General features: G+C 45.9%; 2 protein-coding genes across 12 annotated transcripts in view; one reads left to right on the forward strand and one right to left on the reverse strand.

The window, feature by feature from the left end:
- The first annotated feature begins 1,091 nt into the window (after positions 1-1,091).
- Positions 1,092-10,919, forward strand: LYSMD4 (LysM domain containing 4). 5 transcript variants are annotated; one of them, XM_074601511.1, is made up of 3 exons: positions 1,092-1,156; positions 2,898-3,185; positions 7,257-10,528. In XM_074601511.1, the coding sequence occupies exons 2-3, from the start codon at positions 2,913-2,915 to the stop codon at positions 7,803-7,805; spliced, it is 822 nt and encodes a 273-aa protein (XP_074457612.1). In that variant the 5' UTR covers positions 1,092-1,156; positions 2,898-2,912; the 3' UTR covers positions 7,806-10,528. The 5 variants fall into 5 exon arrangements, with proteins under 5 accessions (XP_074457612.1, XP_074457611.1, XP_074457614.1 ...); XM_074601510.1 differs by having other exon boundaries at positions 1,133-1,191; positions 7,257-10,919; XM_074601513.1 differs by having other exon boundaries at positions 1,133-1,160; positions 7,257-9,452.
- Positions 10,920-12,264: 1,345 nt separating this feature from the next.
- The window catches only part of MEF2A (myocyte enhancer factor 2A), a 91,060-nt gene continuing 85,625 nt past the window's right edge, over positions 12,265-17,699 (reverse strand). For all 7 annotated transcript variants that reach the window (XM_074601504.1, XM_074601502.1, XM_074601505.1 and 4 more), the window contains 2 exons: positions 14,428-14,554; positions 12,265-13,925 (listed from right to left, as the gene is read on the reverse strand). In XM_074601504.1, coding sequence (XP_074457605.1) covers positions 13,550-13,925; positions 14,428-14,554 — 503 coding nt within the window. In that variant the 3' untranslated portion in view covers positions 12,265-13,549. The remainder of the gene's footprint in view (positions 13,926-14,427; positions 14,555-17,699) is intronic.

The raw sequence follows: 17,699 nt of genomic DNA on the forward strand, positions 1-17,699 counted from the left end.
TGAGACAAGCTGGCCCAGGGATGGAAAATCAGGATGGAAATCATAACACCTGCTCGGGGATGGGGTGCTGGCTGCTCGGAGGAGCTGGGCTCAGCCGCAGTCCTGCCTGGCCACTCTCCTACCGCCCTTCCAGCCCTGCCGACACCACTCAGCCCCACAAAGATGCGAGAGCCACGAGGAAGCAATGGCTGTTGCTTAAGAAAATAACGTCCACGCTCAAGGAGCCTTCCTTCCTCTCCAGTGTGTGACATTTCCCAACTGATGTTGCATCCAGCCTAGCGGTAGCAAGAGCTGGAGAGGAAATACTCTCCCCTCTTGCCTTCTCTGCCTCCGGCACCCGGAGAGAAGGCAAGGGGATAGCCAGCAGCTGCGCTCAGCTTTAATTTAACTTAGAAGTAGTAGCAGAAGTAGTAGCAGAAGTAGTAGCAGAAGTCCATCTCCTTTGGGACCTTCACGCCAGCCCTTGGGGCCAGCGGTGCCCGGTTAATTCCTGCAACCAGCTACGAGGAAATACTTCTCCTCTCCCACCGCCCTGGAAAAGCTTTGCATGTGGAACTTGTTAAAGACTTGTCCTGAGCTTGTTTTTTAAACATAAGCCACGAGTCGGGATGGGCCAAAGAAAACATACCAGTGCAGAACGCCCCCCACCGGCTCCGCCAGCCGCCCCGCAGCCTCCGGCCTCGCCAAAGGCCAGCAGCGGGAAGGGACCGGTGCCCACAGGCCCCCGCCGGCCCTGCCGAGCACGGGAGGGCGGCCCTGGGCCCGCACTGGCCGCTCCTCGCTGCTCCCGAAATTTCGGGCCAAGTTTGCTGTAGATGGGATATATTTGTGTGTATAATCAATCTACTGACAATGTAATCACTGACACTTTATTATAGCATTATGTAACCCCAGTATCAGGTATCTAATTAGGACGACACCACCCGCGTGTGCCCCGGCTCCCGCGAGTGCTCCGCGACGTCCCGCCCGGGCCGGGGACAGGGGCGCGGGCCCTTTAAGTGGGGCCCGCCCTCCCGCCAACAGGCTCCGGCGCTGACCGCTCAACCAACCTCCCTCCACGGGTTTTTCCCGCCGCCCATTGGCCAGGCGGCGCTGAGGGTCCGCCTTTCGGCGCTGCTAGCCAATGGGAGGAGAGCTGGGCGAGAGCGGGGGCTAGGTTGGTGCGTGTGGCCGATGGCCGGCGAGCGGCGGGTCAGTGCAGGGGGCTGGGGACAGGGCCCGGCCGCCTCGCGGGGCTGAGGGGAGCGGGGCAGGACAGGGTCGGTCTCGCCGTGCAGCAGGGGCCCGGCTCCCTCCGGCGCTGAGGGGAGCGGGGCCCCGCGGGGATCGGGGCCCCCTGTGAGGAGAGGGGCCCTGCGGGGATCGAGGCCTCCTGAGGTGCTGAGGGGAGCGGGGTCCTGCAGGGAGCGGGGGCCCCTGAGGCGCTGAGGGGATCGGAACCTCCTGCGGCGTTGAGGGGAGCGGCGCGTCGACACCCCCGGGGCTGAGGGGGGCTGCGGGCCGCCGCCTTGCTGTGCCCCGGGGAGGCACCGCCGGCGGCCCCGGCCCGGGAGCGGAGCGCCGATCCCGGCGTGGGGGTGGCCTTGCGCCCTGGCGAAACAGGGAGGGGGGCGCGGGGAGGCGGGCTCCTGCCTCCCGGTGGTTGCCGGCACCCCGTTCGCCACGTGTGTTGGTGCGGGGCGGGAGCCAGGCTGGCCCCATGCCGGCCCGACCCAGGGCTGCGGGGTTTGGGGCGGCCAGAGCCGGGCTGGGGAAGAGTTTTGTCCCTCCCTGAGGAGAAGCGATAAGGGAAGAGCGTCAGGAGAGCACCTTTGGCTTACAGCCTGTCGAAGAGCAGAAGTGTCCCACAGGAGTGGCCAGAGAGACTGTGGCTTTCAGTCTTAAGCTCTCCTAGCCCAGCTGTGACCCTGCCTGCAGCCGGTGGCTGCCATGCTGAATACTAATGAAATCCGTAAAATGGTAGTGGTTTCACCGTAACAATCCCTTATGAGTAGATTAAGAATATTAAGGTCAATGGGGTTCTGTTCTTACCTATACCTATTCCTGACAACAAACCGTGGAGCTGAGGATTGAAGGAAAAAAAAAAAGTAGCTATCTAATAACTTGCTGGTGTAGACCTATCAATAATTAAAACAAAGTGCTCAGGCGGGTTCTTACCTTTATGCAACAAAATGACCTTGTCATTCAGGTTGAAATTAGGTGTGACTTGAGCTGTCCTTATTTAAAAAAAAAAAAGTGCACTTCCATGAAATTAAAATGCGGATTCTTAAAGTGTAGAGAACAAAGGACTTCTGGAAAAGTGATGCGAAGGATAATTTTGGCCAGTTTTTAATGTGTATTGGTAGGAGAACTGATGTGGTTCCATGGATTTTTTTACCATCATTAGAGACACCTGGCTCAAGTGACTCTTTTTTATGCCTTTTTTTTTTTTTTTTTTTTTACAAAATCTAGTATTACTTAAGATGTGTAGCAAAGTAGGGGTTTGTCCACAGGTGGACAAAACAACGGTTTGAAAATAATCTAGCCATTATTGAAGCTTGTGTACATAAGGCTTCTCGGGTCTCTGTCATTGCTGTTAGAGTGGCATCTTTTGGGTTTGCCCCCGAGAAGATCTGGGTAAAAGGAAAGCTTTGTGTGTGTGTACACGCATGCAAAAACTGTGTTTTTTGTCCATTTTCCCAAATCTTACATTCTAAGAAACAAACACTGATATTAAGGAAATTCCACCACCAGAGAGGTGGTGGAAGCCCCATCCCTGGAAGTTTTTAAGGCCAGGCTGGCCGGGGGCTCTGAGCAACCTGATCTAGTGGAAGATGTCCCTGCCCACGGCCTTGTCCCTTCCAACCCTGACAATTCTATGATTCTATGAAATTCAAAATGTCTCATTTTTGTTACAGGCGCTGGTATAAAAGATGAGGCTGAATGAGAGCCGGACAAGATCCTTCCAGGCTCCTGTCACCATCCACAACTATCCAGGCAGGCAGGTGTATGTATTTCCCAATGGCCGATCTGATTCAGAAGAGTCATCAGAGGAGGAACTCAACGTCACGGAATTGCGACCGAGGGGCAAGGAGCAGCAGCGATGCAGCACTTCTCGGGACAGAGTTGGAGATGTGGTACTTCTGGAACGGGAGATTACAGAGGATGATAATCTTAACAAGCTAGCCCTGCAGTATGGTTGTAAAGTAAGAGCTATCTCTGTTTGGTTGATTTTAATTACTTTAGAGGAATTTTACATGTAGCTTAGTTTCCAGAATTACAGGGAGGCATGCTGTTGTCTAGTGGTTTTGACACTGAGAAGTGTTTGCCCTGTGTAAGTCATGAATGGTCAATATCTGGGTAAAACTGAGCTGGAGACAGGCAAAAAAAAACCCCAACAACAACAAAGAGTGCTCACGGCCTGGGAAGATACTGTCAACCCCACACCCTGTGTGACCTGCTTTCCTGTTTAATTTGAATGACTAAGTGCAGCGCAGCAGTCATGATTTGTACTTAGTTATTTAAGTGAGGGCAACAAGTAGGTAGCTGAGTGCAGAAATGAGAGTGAGAGCCCTGCTCTCAAGGAGCATACAGTTTTTGAAGCAAGAAGCAAACTGAACAGTGCAGAGAAATGCCACTCTGATGGAGTCTGGTCTGGAAGGCGTGCGTGTTTATTTTTTTTTTTTGAAGGTATGAGCTTACATATTGCAAGGAGGGTCTAAGTCTACACAGGTGGACTGGGAGAAGGAGAGCTGCCAAAGCTCAGGTCACAGAGTCCAGATGTATGTGGGCTTTAATTGCCATCGTACCCAGAAGTGTGTGCGGTTCAGCAATCTGCGGGCAGCAGGGAGCAGGTGTGCACGGTGAATTTTCTCTGGAGTTGGGACATACTACAAAATACATTTTCTTTGTTCCAATGCAGAGTTTTATAGAAAAACTGTTGAAAAGTTTAATTACCTGATATGAATGTTAGAAGTACCCTGTTGTTTAGCAGTTAAAGCTCTATTTTTAGACCCTCCTTTATCTGCAAGCTAGACTGTGATTAAAAAGTTCCATGATGCAAACCATTGGACAGTGACCTGGATGGGGATAATGATACGGTACTGGCTCAACCGCTGCAATACTACTGCAGTCTGTCTTGCTCAACAACACAGCTGTGTGGTGCAGCTGAAGCAAGAGGACTTAGAGGAATTGCGACAATTCCTCCCTCCCATTCCCTTAGAAACAAAAACAAAACAAAGAAGAAACCCTTCTATGTTCTGCTGACAAGCCCGATGCGTGTGAAGAAACGAGTCTGGTAGGACTTGAATAAGCCTTGATTGGCACTGGTAGAATGTGAAAACACAGAGCTACAGCAGTTGACTTTGTAGTCATGACTATATGCTCATCTCTAAGCAGGAGCAATTGCATCATTATTGCCACTTATGTCAAACCACAGCAGTTTGGTGAGCTCAAAGGAGGAAGATTCTGAGCAGCTCTTTTGGTTTATGGCATGAAAAATTCTGCTGTGTCCCCTGTACTGTAATGCAGGAGGACTCGGTCCTGTCTCTGCCATGGCTGTTCATCTGCCTCCTCTGCTGCCCCATGCCTGGAGCCTGTCTGCCCCAGTGCGTGCAGGTAGATCTACTCTGCCTGCCCCACTGAAGGCTGCTGGGCTTGGCCAGTGGAGAAAGCAAGCTGATGGCGAGGGATCAGATAATCAGTGTTCTCCTCCCTGCCATAAAGGGCACTTCTGACTTGTTATTATTGGAGGTCTGTGCATTTTTCTGTTTACAAGCTGGCACTGATAGATTTTGATGTATTTTGTTTTACTTGCACAATTAAGCAGCTCCTGAAAGGCTACCAGAACATCAATAAGGAAGATTTGTAGCCACAAATACATGCAACTGTATTTAAAAAAACCCGGGATGGGCTTTTCCTTGAAATCAATGAGAACTTGTCATTGGTTTCAGACTCGTCAGGGCCTAATTGGGGTGGGGGTATTAAGACAGTGCAACAAATAGCTTTGTGTATGCTGCAGATAACTTGGCAGAGATGCAAAGCACTTTAAAATTCTCATTTTTACTCTTGACCATTTATAGTCCTGGCCTGCTTTTGGCATTGTTCTTAGCTGGGACAAGAGGAGCTCACGGCAGCCAAAAAAATGAGTACAGAAAATAAGCCTAAATGGCTTGTGCAGCCAAGTGTTCTCGCATTCTTCCCATCAGCTTTGTTTGTTTCTGTGTGAGTGCTGCTCCACTTTCTGTTTCTAGAGCCTTAGCACAACATTGCAGTGTTTGATTGCAGACACTGCAGGGGATATTTACTGTCCCAATAATTTGTTTTCATTGGAACAAAACCAAAAATTGAAGCACCACCCCATTTAGGAGGCTTTGGGTGAGATTGTTATTTCATAACTAAAAAATTTTGCAGGGTTTAAGTCCTGATGTTAGGCTGGGGCAAGCTGTGAGGAGTCTGAACCAGCAGCTGAGGATTCCTCTTGCCTCAGGGGCACCAGATTAGGATCTAGATTAAACGTCCCATTTTCCGATTTCTCAAGTGTTGCGGAGTGGATGTGAGATTCAGGCATTCATCTCAGCTCTGCCCTTCAGCAGGGTCTTGCTTGCTGGCTGTGAGGTAGCAGACTGGCCATCTTTCAGAGACTGCATGGTAGATGTGTGGTTCCCTGATGGCCCGTAGGGGCTGGAGGGGAGATGCGGGGAGGGAGCGCTGCAGGCAGAGCTGCTGCGGCCCCTCTCCTGCGGCCCAGTGCGAGCTCCTCGATCCAGCCCCTGGGAACTCCCTGCAGGGAGGGAGGGAGGGAGGATGGCCTTCTCCTTGGCACCTCCTGTGCTGCTGGGGTGGTGCCTGCCCGCTCCTGGCAGCCAGCTGGCAGCAGCACAGCCTACAAGTAGCCCTGAACATTTGTTGCAATGGGAGAAGAGGTTTTCACGCTCTCCTCTGGTGTATCATGTATTGTCTTTTAAAAGATCTTTGCCCTGAACTATCAACGATTTTGGTGCTGATGGCACTTAACGTGTTTGCTTAGGAAGTAAAGTGCTTTGTTGTTTTTAGTTCCCCAGTTTCACTGGTAGCCTCAAGCTTGTGAATGCAGTTCATACAGTAATTTGCGAGATTTCTAAAAGAACAAATCAAACTTTCTCTGAAAGCACACTCCTTATACTGTGTCTCTTCTGTGTGATGTATCAGAGGTGGGTAACTTGTTCATGTTGCCTTTCTCTTTGGTTTGGGGTCCTGCTGTTTTCTTTGTTTTGCATCCTCCAGCTTTTCCCTTGAGCTCCTTTCATGTCTCCTTGGCTGCTGTGGAGAGCTCCTTGCACTCACTGACGGTCCTGTTCATTTTCTTTGACAGAGGGTTTAGGGCAGCTGAGAAGTTCATGTACTTAGGTTGTTGCTCGTGCATACTGTATTAAGCTGTCTTCTCTTTATTTAAGATTAAATAAATAAATGCTCCCTCGCCTTTGTCTTTTCTTTGATACCAGCTGTCCTTGTGACTTGTGCTGTACATCTGGTTTGTTCTTCCTTGCTGTTCTCACTATTTGCATCACTGAGCTGGGTGGGAATAGCGGACCCTACACACGAACCACCGGAGATGATGCACAGAGATTGTTGCTGTAACTATGCCTTCAGCAGGAGCATTTACCAACAGTGCAGAAATGAGCCGTGTGGAGCTGCTGTCGTGCAGAAGAGGGGTGGTGCTTGGGAACACGAGCAAAGGGTGCTCGTGCCTGTGTGGGAGAGATGCTCGCCTGCTCTCTGCCAGGCTGTGGTTTTGCTTTCAAAGCTGCCGTATGCTCCAAGGATGGAGCTCTGTTCACTCTGAATTTGCTTTCTGAGCAGGGGGAGGGTTTGGCCTGCTCTTGCTGCCATTGCCCTCTCACCTTAAACACTCATGCATTGTTTCAGGTATGAAAACTGTTTTAAAAAGGATCTGTTATAAAGACTCTTCTTGCTTTAACTTGGATTAGAAAGTAAGTGAGAGAAGGGTAAAGAATGCAAAAGGGAGGGAAAACCAGTAGTGAGCGAAATACAGCATGTATGAGGTGCAAGAACACTAGAGGATGTTATAGACTGGTTTAATAGGGGACTGTCTCTATCCTGCAGGACCTGGAGCATCCCCACAACAGCTGGGAAATCTCTGCAAAACACTGAGCCACTTGCAGCCACAGCTTGCTTTTATTTTCTGGCTGCTGCTTGCACACTACTTTTATAGCTACTTCCTGTTTCAGTACTGGGTTGTGCTACAGTAATATTCGTGTCCTTTTTGGATTCTGTAGGTTGCGGATATCAAACGCGTCAACAACTTCATCCGGGAGCAGGACTTGTATGCATTGAAGTCCATCAAGATCCCTGTGAAGACCCACGGGCTGTTAACGGAGAACGGCAGAGAACTAAGGCCGCTCCCGACTGCGTCCTCCCAGACCGGCCTGACGCTCGTGGACTTACCGGAGCCTGATGATGGCGCGAGCAGCTCTGCTGAGGGCAGACACCTGAGTGACTACTTCAAGGGGATTGACAAGAACATTCAGGACGCGGTGCAGGCGGAGGTCCAGCTAAATGCGGAGTTTTGTGTGGAGGCACCGGAGAGGCCACGGCCCGAGTCAGGGAAGCAGAAGACAAGTAACGGCGCAGACTGTGGCATCCAGTGGTGGAATGCAGTTTTTATTATGCTCCTGATAGGAATTGTCTTGCCAGTATTTTATATCATCTATTTTAAAACACAAGCCCTGGTGGCCCATACCTCCAACACAACACTAGCCTCAAATATTTCAACAGAAGGATTGGAAGGGAAATTACCAAGCTCAGGTGTAGAAAAAAAATCCTAAGGGGGAGACGCAGCCACGTACAGCCTCTCCTCCCAGCACTGGAGCCTGTACGCCAGTGACGCTGACTCGAGTGCATTCAGGGGGACGACAATACAGATTGGTTTTAATTTTTTTAAGTAGCTGATGTTATAATCCTGAATGTGACTGAAAGTGAGGTGAGGTGATTTTTGGGGGGGGGAAAAAGGATGCTGCTTATAACGATCATCAGGCAGCTGGCTTACCATTCGTGAACTCTGTTGAGGGACAGGATTTTGTAGCAATTTACTGTTGTTTGCTTCGGGTATTTCTTAATGCCTCGTCTAGGAAGCAAATCCTTCGCTGCTGAGACAGAGAGTGCAGTATTAATGGAAAGTTGGGGTTTGTTTGCATTTTAAAGAAACACATTTTGCTTAGCGTATAAGTGGGGACTTTTTTTTTTTTTTTCCTCTGTACTGTCATTTTAGCTCTTGCGGACCATGGCAGTGTTGGCATACTTAAGCCTAAAATGATGGCGTCCGGTGTATTAAGCTGGGTGTGCCACGGCACAGGGGGCGCTGGCAGCACCTCACCTTTTCATCCTTCTCAGTAAATGTTTATTAAGATGCTTCAAGCCCACTGCCGGGAAGGGGGAGCCCAGCCCTCTGCTCCTCGATGAAATCCTTCAGAGATGGCTCTTGAAGTCCGGTGTCTCTGCAGGTGGAGCTCATTGCAGAACCCCTGCTTTTGCCAGGGTGCTGCTCGTCCAGCGCCAAAACATCAGCGTGACCACAGATGGCCAAGGAGTATTGGAAGAGGCTGTGAGAGGAGCGTTAAGCCTGTGGTATCACTGCCCTTCTCAAAGGCTCGTTTGCTGAGGGGAGGTCAAGCCAGTGTTACTTTAAAAAAAAGAATACTATCTCCATAATGGTGCATCTCAAACACCCAATTTCAGACACGGACTGGAGGTCCTTGGTTGTAGTCTTCACGTGAGAGAGCACTGCTGAGCTGCGTTTAATTTGCAAGGTCCAGGAAAGAAGCCCAGCGTTACCTTAGACAGTCACAGAAAGAAGTGGAAATCCCTCATGGGATGGGGACGGTGAAGCTGCTGCATGTTAAATGTTTCTGTGAACTGCTGCTGTTGCATTAAAAAGCTTCTGAGCACATAGGCAAGACCAGTGAAGCTTCGGAGGCTGGTGGTGTCCCGAGCCGTGGGTAAGTCAGTCTGAGGTCACATCAGTGAACAGTACGCACTAGAGGGGTGCAGAAACGAGGCTTTGGGGAATTTTGCTGCAGAGAAGAACGTGTCTCAAAAATGTAATTCAGCAAATTGAGGGCCTGCGGGCAGAGGTAGATGCTTTCCTGGATCCTGACGCTAAGGTCTGTGGCAGCTCAGGTGTGTGGAGCCCGACCAGGGATGGGGCAGTGTGTGACGGCAGCAGCTGAAAGCTGCTCTGTGCAGGAGGGGCCCGGCAGCAGCTGCTGAGGGCAGAGGTGGTGGGCAGGGGGACAGAGCCCTCCTTTGCCCTCCCTTGAACTATCTTGTACTGAAAAAAAAAACACCAAACACCCTTGTACTTTTTCTTCTGTGAAGGAAATGTATCGCTCTCTTTTTCAGGATGGGATGGGTTATGACATTTTTAAATAAAGCAAAATGAAATAAAAGCACAAGGGGCACCACCCACCCCAGACAGCTTGCACTTTCGTTTTTGTCACCGCAACGCGACTGTGTTGTGTCACAGCCCTTGGACAGCCCCATGCCCAGCCCCGTCTCCACAGGACACTGGGAACAGCACGCCTGACTGTAAACTCTTGGCAATGCGGTTCTCACATGGCATCAGTTCTTAATTTGAATGTAGTAGCAAGTATATGTATAATCAAGACAGATTTTGGGGGGAAAAGAATCATTGCTGCAGTTTAAAACCAACACTTCAAAGCCGAATGTGAAGAGCGTTTCAGACACGCGGAGCAGGAGGCGAAGAGGCAGCCCCGAGGAGCATGATCTGCAAACACGAGAGAGGCTGGAGTACACAGTAAAAGCCAGTATCTTTACTTTAGTGAATGCAGGATACAAATATTTTACAACAACCTCTAGCATTTTCTTAACCATTTGATAAAAAGTTCACTAGAATATTTATTGTATATTGAAGAAAAAACAACACATTCAGGGAAAAAATTGAGATTAACTTATTTTTTTCTTAAAAGATTCGTCTCAAGGATGGCAACAAAGTCCAGCTTGTGCCGCCAAACGGCTTATCATCATTAAACCGTGAACAGCTTCTTTGTGAACTGTTGACTACAAACATTTACCAAATACATAAATCTCTTTTAAAAAAGCCATTTTAAATATAGCAAAGCAGTGTTCTCTTGCACAGCAAAGTGAAGAAAGTTTCTACTAAGATTTAAATGTTTACATTTGTTAAGTCTTTCTTTCACATTCTAATTTAACTTCTTCCCATGATCAATTGTTAGGAGTTATTTTGTTCCTTATTTACTATGTATTTCTTGTGCGCACAGTAATTCGCAAGTTTCTGATGCATTAGTGTCCTCTAAGTGAAAGGAAAGGCTAAAGCATTTTTCTCTGACGAATCCCTGATAACGTGTATTTTTAAATCCTATGGTGAGAGCTCAAAGATGGAGAGGTGATTTGTCACATTAGAAGATAAAAATCTCCAATCATTCAGACTTGAATGGGATCAGACCAGGACCGGATCCACTTGCAACTTCAGTCAGTACAATTACTTAAAAAAAGTATTTTTGAACCTGTTGAAATATCTGTGCTATGTCCTCTTTTTATTTTTTTTATAAAACATTTTTACAATTCCTAAAAAAAGTATGTTCCAAAGTTAGTTACTTGGTATTAAAACCCAGGATTCCCGCTCATTCAGTGGCAAGGAGACGCCCCCCGAGGCGGAGGCGCGGGGAGGTCTCTTCTGCCCACTCTGGTGCAGGGTTTGGGGCAACACGGGACCAGGCCCGTGGGCAGCTCTTCAGAACCGATTATTAGGGTTTTTTTTAATTCCTTGGTGCAATTTCAATACAAACTCTAACCCTTATGTAGCTTTTTTCTTTAAGAAAACAGTAATAGTACTGTTTAAAAACCTGCATAGAAATAAAGACTATTGAGATACAGTCAGCAAAGCCATCTTATAAGGCACACAAGAAAATAGACAGTAAATGTGAATGCAGAACTCCCACTCTGATGTACAGCAAAGTTCATATATGTGCATAAATAATGAAAAAAATCACATAACTTTTCAGAGCATTAAAAGGTTCTCTGAAGTGGTAAGTGAATTCAGTCGCTTTGGAAACAGCATTGCCATTAGAAGTCTCATTTTCCTCTGCGCTCCTGTAAACCGACAACTACCTACAATAAATGAAGCGGAATTTCCAAAGGTAAGTGGCTGGAACGAACTGAAACCTGTACGTTTTTTAGAAGTTACCATGACAACAAGAGATGGGATTTGGAAGCCGCAGGTACTGACTTTGCTCTTCAGTCACCCACTAAAGCGAGCAGCCGGGGAGAGTGCTGTCCCCGCTGCATTTCCATTTCTCACACTTCTTACTCAGCATCATTTTTTTAAATTACTAAAAAAAAAAAAAAAAATTTAAAGCCCAAGCAAGAATTTAATAAATATGAGGGACAACTTCAGGAGTTTGGATAATAAAACAGCACTGTAGTTTCTTCCCCAGAACTATTGAGTTGTATCTCGTTACTTTGGTTCCCAGCACAGGCGGCCACATCCCCCCTGCAGGACGGGGGGACGTGCAGAGGGACCTGGGCAGAGGCCAGATTCCGACAGGGCTCCCCAGGCGGCTCCCTACCGCCCCGTCAGCTCCACCGCGCCAGGCTGGCATCAGCCACCAAACCGAGTTTGGCTCCTGAGACTTTTCGCTGCTCAAACCCAGCCCAAACCCCTCAACGGAGTGGTGTGAGCGGGGCCCACGCGTCAGCGGGAGGAAGGCCCTGCCCTCGCCGGCCCCAGCCCCTGCTCGGCCCAGCCAGGCCCTGCCGCGTCCAACAGCTGCCAACCCTCCTCCTGGCCAGGCCTCTGCATCCCTCCCTCTTTCACGGCAGCAGCAACGAGGAACACAAACTTGTTTCTGAGGCTGAGGCTTTATCCCAAACCACTTACCAACTGAAAAAACCTTTTGTGCTCATCTGATATGTGTTATTTCCCTATCATGAGAAATTAGGTCAAGTTTTTCCACTGTTTTGTTTTTTTTGTGGTTTTTTTTTTTTCCTCCTCAGAAGAGGCAGCTTTAAAATGATGCCTTAAAATGTGTTGTAACAGATTTTTTATATTTATGCAGGATGAACTTAACACCGGATTATTTTTTTTTTTTGCCACTTTGCTATTTATATACATATATATAAAATGTATAATGAAGCTTAACCATACAGCACAGAGATTACAATTTAACGGCACACATTCACCACCAGTGAGGGGGACAACCCCTTTATACACCCTCTGAAAAATCTGGATAATAATATTAATAATAATTAAAATCCAAAGAAAGTACAGTATATTTAACAAAATAGTAAATATTAAACAGTGAATACTCTACTTAATAAGGACCTCGCCTTTTTTCAAGTTGGCGTCAATCCACAAAAATATACTTTTTAATCTGGTGAACGTACAATACATAGGTACTTACACCAAAGGTGATAATATATTTAGGATGCTATATACACAAAGAGTTTGGCTCAAATTTAAATTTACATATAAGTGTTCATGGCTTATTTTTCCCCCAAGGTTCCGCCTGCAAGTTTTTCCTTTTCATCTTTGAAAGCAAAAACTAGAAAGTCAAAATAAGATAAAACTATACTCTACAAAAAAGCTACAACATACAGCTTTGGCTTATATAAATAATTCATAGCAGAATGTGTTCAAAAGTACTGTATATAACTTTATATATAGTCTTCAATTCATTAGGGTATTGTTTTCTTTAATATAAAATATACATGAGCTAAAATCCGTTTCTATATTTTTCAAAGGTATGAACGTAAAAACAAATTTGTCAAACATATTCCAATTATAACTTAATATATTAATTTTATTTTGTTAATGTTCTATTTTCTAGGCTAATATTTTCTGAATATTTCATGCGAGTTCTCTATGTCTCTCTTTCACTCATTAAAAAAATCACTTCTTTGACCCAATACACTATTTTTTTTGCACGTGCAAAACAGGGTTTTTGTTTTTGTTTTGTTTTTTTATTATTTCTTATAGCATCAGCCCTTCTCCATGCACCCTCTGCAATAGAGACCCATGCCAGGTTGGGTAATATAAAGGTCATTTTATGTACAGTATTGCTTTCTTCTTCCTGCTTTTCTACTGCTCTGCTGCTACAAAGCATTATTTCTTAACTACAAGTAACCATACAGCTTGAATAAAACACACAGGGACGTTACTACAGGCGAGCCCTCTCGGTTTCTGCAATCTAGTGTGGTAGGATTATAATGCGGGTACAAGGTTTCTTTGCAAAACAGGTTATATTATTAAAACAACGAGTCCAGGTAAGTGCCAGACTAGATCAATACCTACAGGATTGTTCTGTTACGTTTTACCATGGGACATCTGCAGCTATACAAGAAGTTTGTCGTAAGTGCCTGATGATTCTGTGTATGCTACACACACTAGCACATATATATGCATGTGAAGATATATATATGCATGTATGTATATACATATAAATATACTTATTTCATGTCCTTATTTATAAATTTAGATATGTCAGGACAGTTCATTTTGAGAACACAAAACTGAAGAGGCAACACCGCAAGCTTATGTCACCCACGTGTCCATCCTCATTCGCTTTACCGATGGACTCTCCCTATCTTCGGAATTCGGTGGCCTTCCCAGCACCACGGGTGAATGGAAATCACTCCTCGGGTCTTCCCGGTCGCTGCCGTCGTAGGAGCTGCTGGAGCTGCTGAGACTGTCAACAGGAGAGCGGCCCATTTCCTGCCGCGACTGCGGCGGCTGCGGCTGCTGCTGCGGCGGCGGCGGCTGCGGCTGCTGCGGTTGTGGCTGCGGCTGCTGCGGGAACCCAGAGGGAGTTACACGGTCCCGGGGAGGTGAAATTGGTTCAGATTTTATGTTGATGTTTTGGTTGGTATTAATGGATAAATTTGAACCCTGAGATAGCTGGCTGCCAGTACTGGGAAAAAGAAAACCAAAAAGGCAGAAATAAGAAAACACGAAAAAGGAAAAGAAAGTGACAATTCATGTGTCTGTGTGATGGTGTGGCCTTGTGGTTCAACACCCTCAAAATGAGTATGTAAATAAATGCAACTTACTGAAGTGAGGAAACAAAGTTGAAAAAAGCATTAATTAAAAGGTCTGAACTGGATTTATAGAAGTTAAAACCAAACAGAAGCATTGCCTATTTCCAAACATTTAAGTTCATCAGGCAGGCGACTCCGCTGTAAGAAGCTGGGCCTGCAGGGACGCAGCTTGAGGACTGAACTGACAAAGGGACACACAACATGGAACACAGACGCTTTTCCAGCCAAGGAGCAAACCTGAAAGGCAACGCACTGTCACCAGCAGACAAGAAATCAAAATGGTCTTGTGCTGAATGTTCCCCAGTGCAGATTATTCAGCCTGAGGTGGCAGAAGCTGCCGAGCGGGTGCGGTACTGTAACACCAGAGGTACTTACACGAGAGAGCTGAGGGCTGCTGGACCGAGATGGTGCTGTTGCCAGGCAGAGACCTGCCCTAAGGACAGCATTCCCGGGGAGTTAAATCCCTGCAAGGCAGACAGGTCTGCACTAGTCAAGGAGTAATCTAAGAAGGGGAAAGACAAATAAACAAGAAAGTAGTTTATCAATTATCTTTTTTGTTATATATACATACATATATATATATATGTATAAAGACATGAGAATGTATGTGATACACACACAAATATAAAGGCTTTCTGCCCAAAATAAAAGGCAATTGAGCCAAAAGGAGTCCAAACATGAAAACTGCAGTCCAAGAGCGTTCCTCCTAACTTCACAAGGAGCTTAACAGGACAAAAGCCTCCAAATGACAATTTTTTTTGCATTCTGCTTTCAATTCCTACATGTTGCTGTCTCACGTAGCTTATTCTAAACCCACAGGTACAACATATTTATGCATTTTTCTGCAGGCACAGGGGCTGGGACTGGACACCTAAGGGGTGCTGTGACCAAAGTCACTGCATCTGGGAGCCCTGGTGACCCCTCTGTCCCCTCCATTTGTGCAGTCCCACTGTAACCCATCACATTTTCCCTCTCCCCACAACAGCTTCACCCCATATTTTGTCTGATTAAACTGTCATCTCTGTATCAAATAAACAAAATAAACCTCTTTATTTAGAGCAAAACCTGTAATTATTTAGAAATACAACTTAAATGGATAATAAAAAGTACAATATATTCCTGATCAACAGTCAGCGACGGGCTGTTACTTTTGGTGAGGCTGTAACGCTTCGACAGTTCTCACTTCATTCACACAGGGGAAGTTATTTTCATTTTATCATTATCACTCATGCTTTTCTTTCAGGTTTTAAAACAGCTGCAAACACTTCTCTGCTTTTAATTATTTTGTAATATAGCTTCCTTAAAACAATTTCTAGTCTCCTGAGAACGCGACAAAATGCTACAAGCCAAACTTATTGTACACTGCCGGCTCATCAACCAAAACTTCTGCTTAAGTAGGGTTTGTGTTTTGCTTTAGTTTGGGGTTAGTTTCTTTGGTTGTGGAGGGTTTTGGGGGAGGGGGATGTTTGGTTTTTTTAGTATTGTCCTAAAATGACAACGCCATTATGATTTGTCTCTTGAGATAAGCTTTCCTGAACAACTTCCCCATTCCCACGCACCAGCTTGTTTGCTGTGGACAACTCCTTGGTTTCTCATTTTAACAGCCTATGCAGGCAGGAGAGCGCGGTGCCGGTGGGGTATCGGCTTTTCAGCGATGCCAGCGCGTCACGGGAAGGATCTTCCCAAAGCCCGTGTGAAGCCCAGCTGTGCCCCGGCAGGTGAAGCTACCTCAGCTGCCTTTTTGCTTTTGTTGGATTTCTTCTCAATTGACATTTTTATTGGAACTCTGAAAAAGCCTCACAAGTATTTCTGCAGATTCAGAAAGATTTTTCCCAAGCTGATCAATCCAAAGCCCTTTTGCAAGACTAAAATAAAATCTAAAAAATAAAAAATAAAAAATACAGCTCTCCAATGACTAGGACACGGGCTCAACCTTCAAAGCAGCCAGGCCTATGGCAACCTGCAAGTGTAGGGAACGTAAATGCTCGAGATGGATGCACTCTTCTGTGCCAAAGGGATTTCTGTAAGAGCAGACCTGAATAAAATGTTTATAGGAATTCAGTTTCCATGTATTTTTTTCTTTGCAATTATAGCTTTTATGATAATGGACAATTATCTTCTGGTAATTTAGACAGACCGTGTCTGATGACAGGGGTTTGAGGAGATACTTTTCCAAAGAACACATATGCCACCACTACACGCAATTAGCGGCGTTACCATTTCCCTAAATAATCATGTATTTGCTAGCAGTAAAAGCAGGACACCAATTTCTATACATGAGTGGCCTCATGCAAAAGAGTGTCTTCTCCGTGTCGGAAACCATCACTGCTGTCACCCTAACAACAAGATACCTTTGAAGTTTGTGCCTTTGCAAAATAACACGCCTAAAGCCAGTAATATAATTTATGGCTAGATATGCTCTGCTCAAGTGTGAGTTACTATTTAACTCATCTCTGTGGGTTTTTCGTATTTTTTAAAAATGCCTGTTTCAGAACAAGCAACTCCATTTGTTCTGGCCCTTCCTCCAGTAAGCTGTAGAAAGAATACTTCTCCAGCAAAACAAATTATATAAAATAGTGCCTTTGTGCAAAATTGATATCCAATGTTTTAATTAAGGATCTAAGAGCTGAGTCTATCTCTTCCAGCACTACAATAAAGCCTTATAAATCCAGAAAAACAACTCAGGTATCTAAATTTTATCTTAGTCCTCAAACTGCGAAACTGAAGTTGCTACTTAAGTGGTGACTACCCTGACAATACCCAGATGACAATTTGGTTTCAACATGAAATTTCTTTTTGCAAATCCCCTGAAAGGCTCAGTATAATAGAAACAATTTTAAAGTGTCTGAAGAACACTAAAGGCTAAAAGCTTTTCACAAATTATTGCATTATCAAAGGAAAAGGGCTGGTTTTTAAAATCACATCCCAGTGATAACAGCACTTGTCCATTGCGCAGGACACCAGTTTCAATTGTCTTTGCCGCTTCCTGAGATTCAGACTCCAGCCCTCTCATCCTTTTGATGTTTTAGCCATCAGCTCATGGGTTATTCTGGATGAGGGACACACACCACACTGCATCCCGAAACAGTGTCAGACTGCATGAGAGAACGAAGGGATTTGTTAGGTGACAGGTAAAACTCAGGGTGGGTCTTCTAAGCAGGGGCCAGAACTACTTGTTTACTTCAAACGGCCGCTAAATACTATATATAAACTATTTTTGTGGCAAGTATCAAACCAAGATCTGTATGTCCAGCAAATTCATACTGAAGTTTATAATCCAAAACAAGTCACCAAGCACAATTCTTCACTCTGCTCATTATACTGTTACTGCAACCCCATCTCCTCCTTCCTTCATTTCTTTAGACACTAACCCCCCCTCAGGGTGGTGATTATTTCCATAAATGTTCAATAATTTAGTCGGGTGCTACCACAGTATGAATATTTACTGTCACCGATGACTAAACAGTCCCTCTCAAAATGCAAACCTCACGCACGCCCGTAACTGCTGGGGGCAGCGCTCTGAGGCAAACCCGCGCAGAAAGTGCTGCAGGGTAAGAAATGGCAGTTAATGAGCACGTTAATACAAAAAGATACAAATAACAAGAGATGTGAGTTGTTTGGCTGGAAGATGGCCACAAGTCTGAACG

This window comes from Larus michahellis, chromosome 9 (genome assembly GCF_964199755.1).
Source record: "Larus michahellis chromosome 9, bLarMic1.1, whole genome shotgun sequence".
In the NCBI taxonomy this organism is placed as follows: Eukaryota; Metazoa; Chordata; class Aves; order Charadriiformes; family Laridae; genus Larus; species Larus michahellis.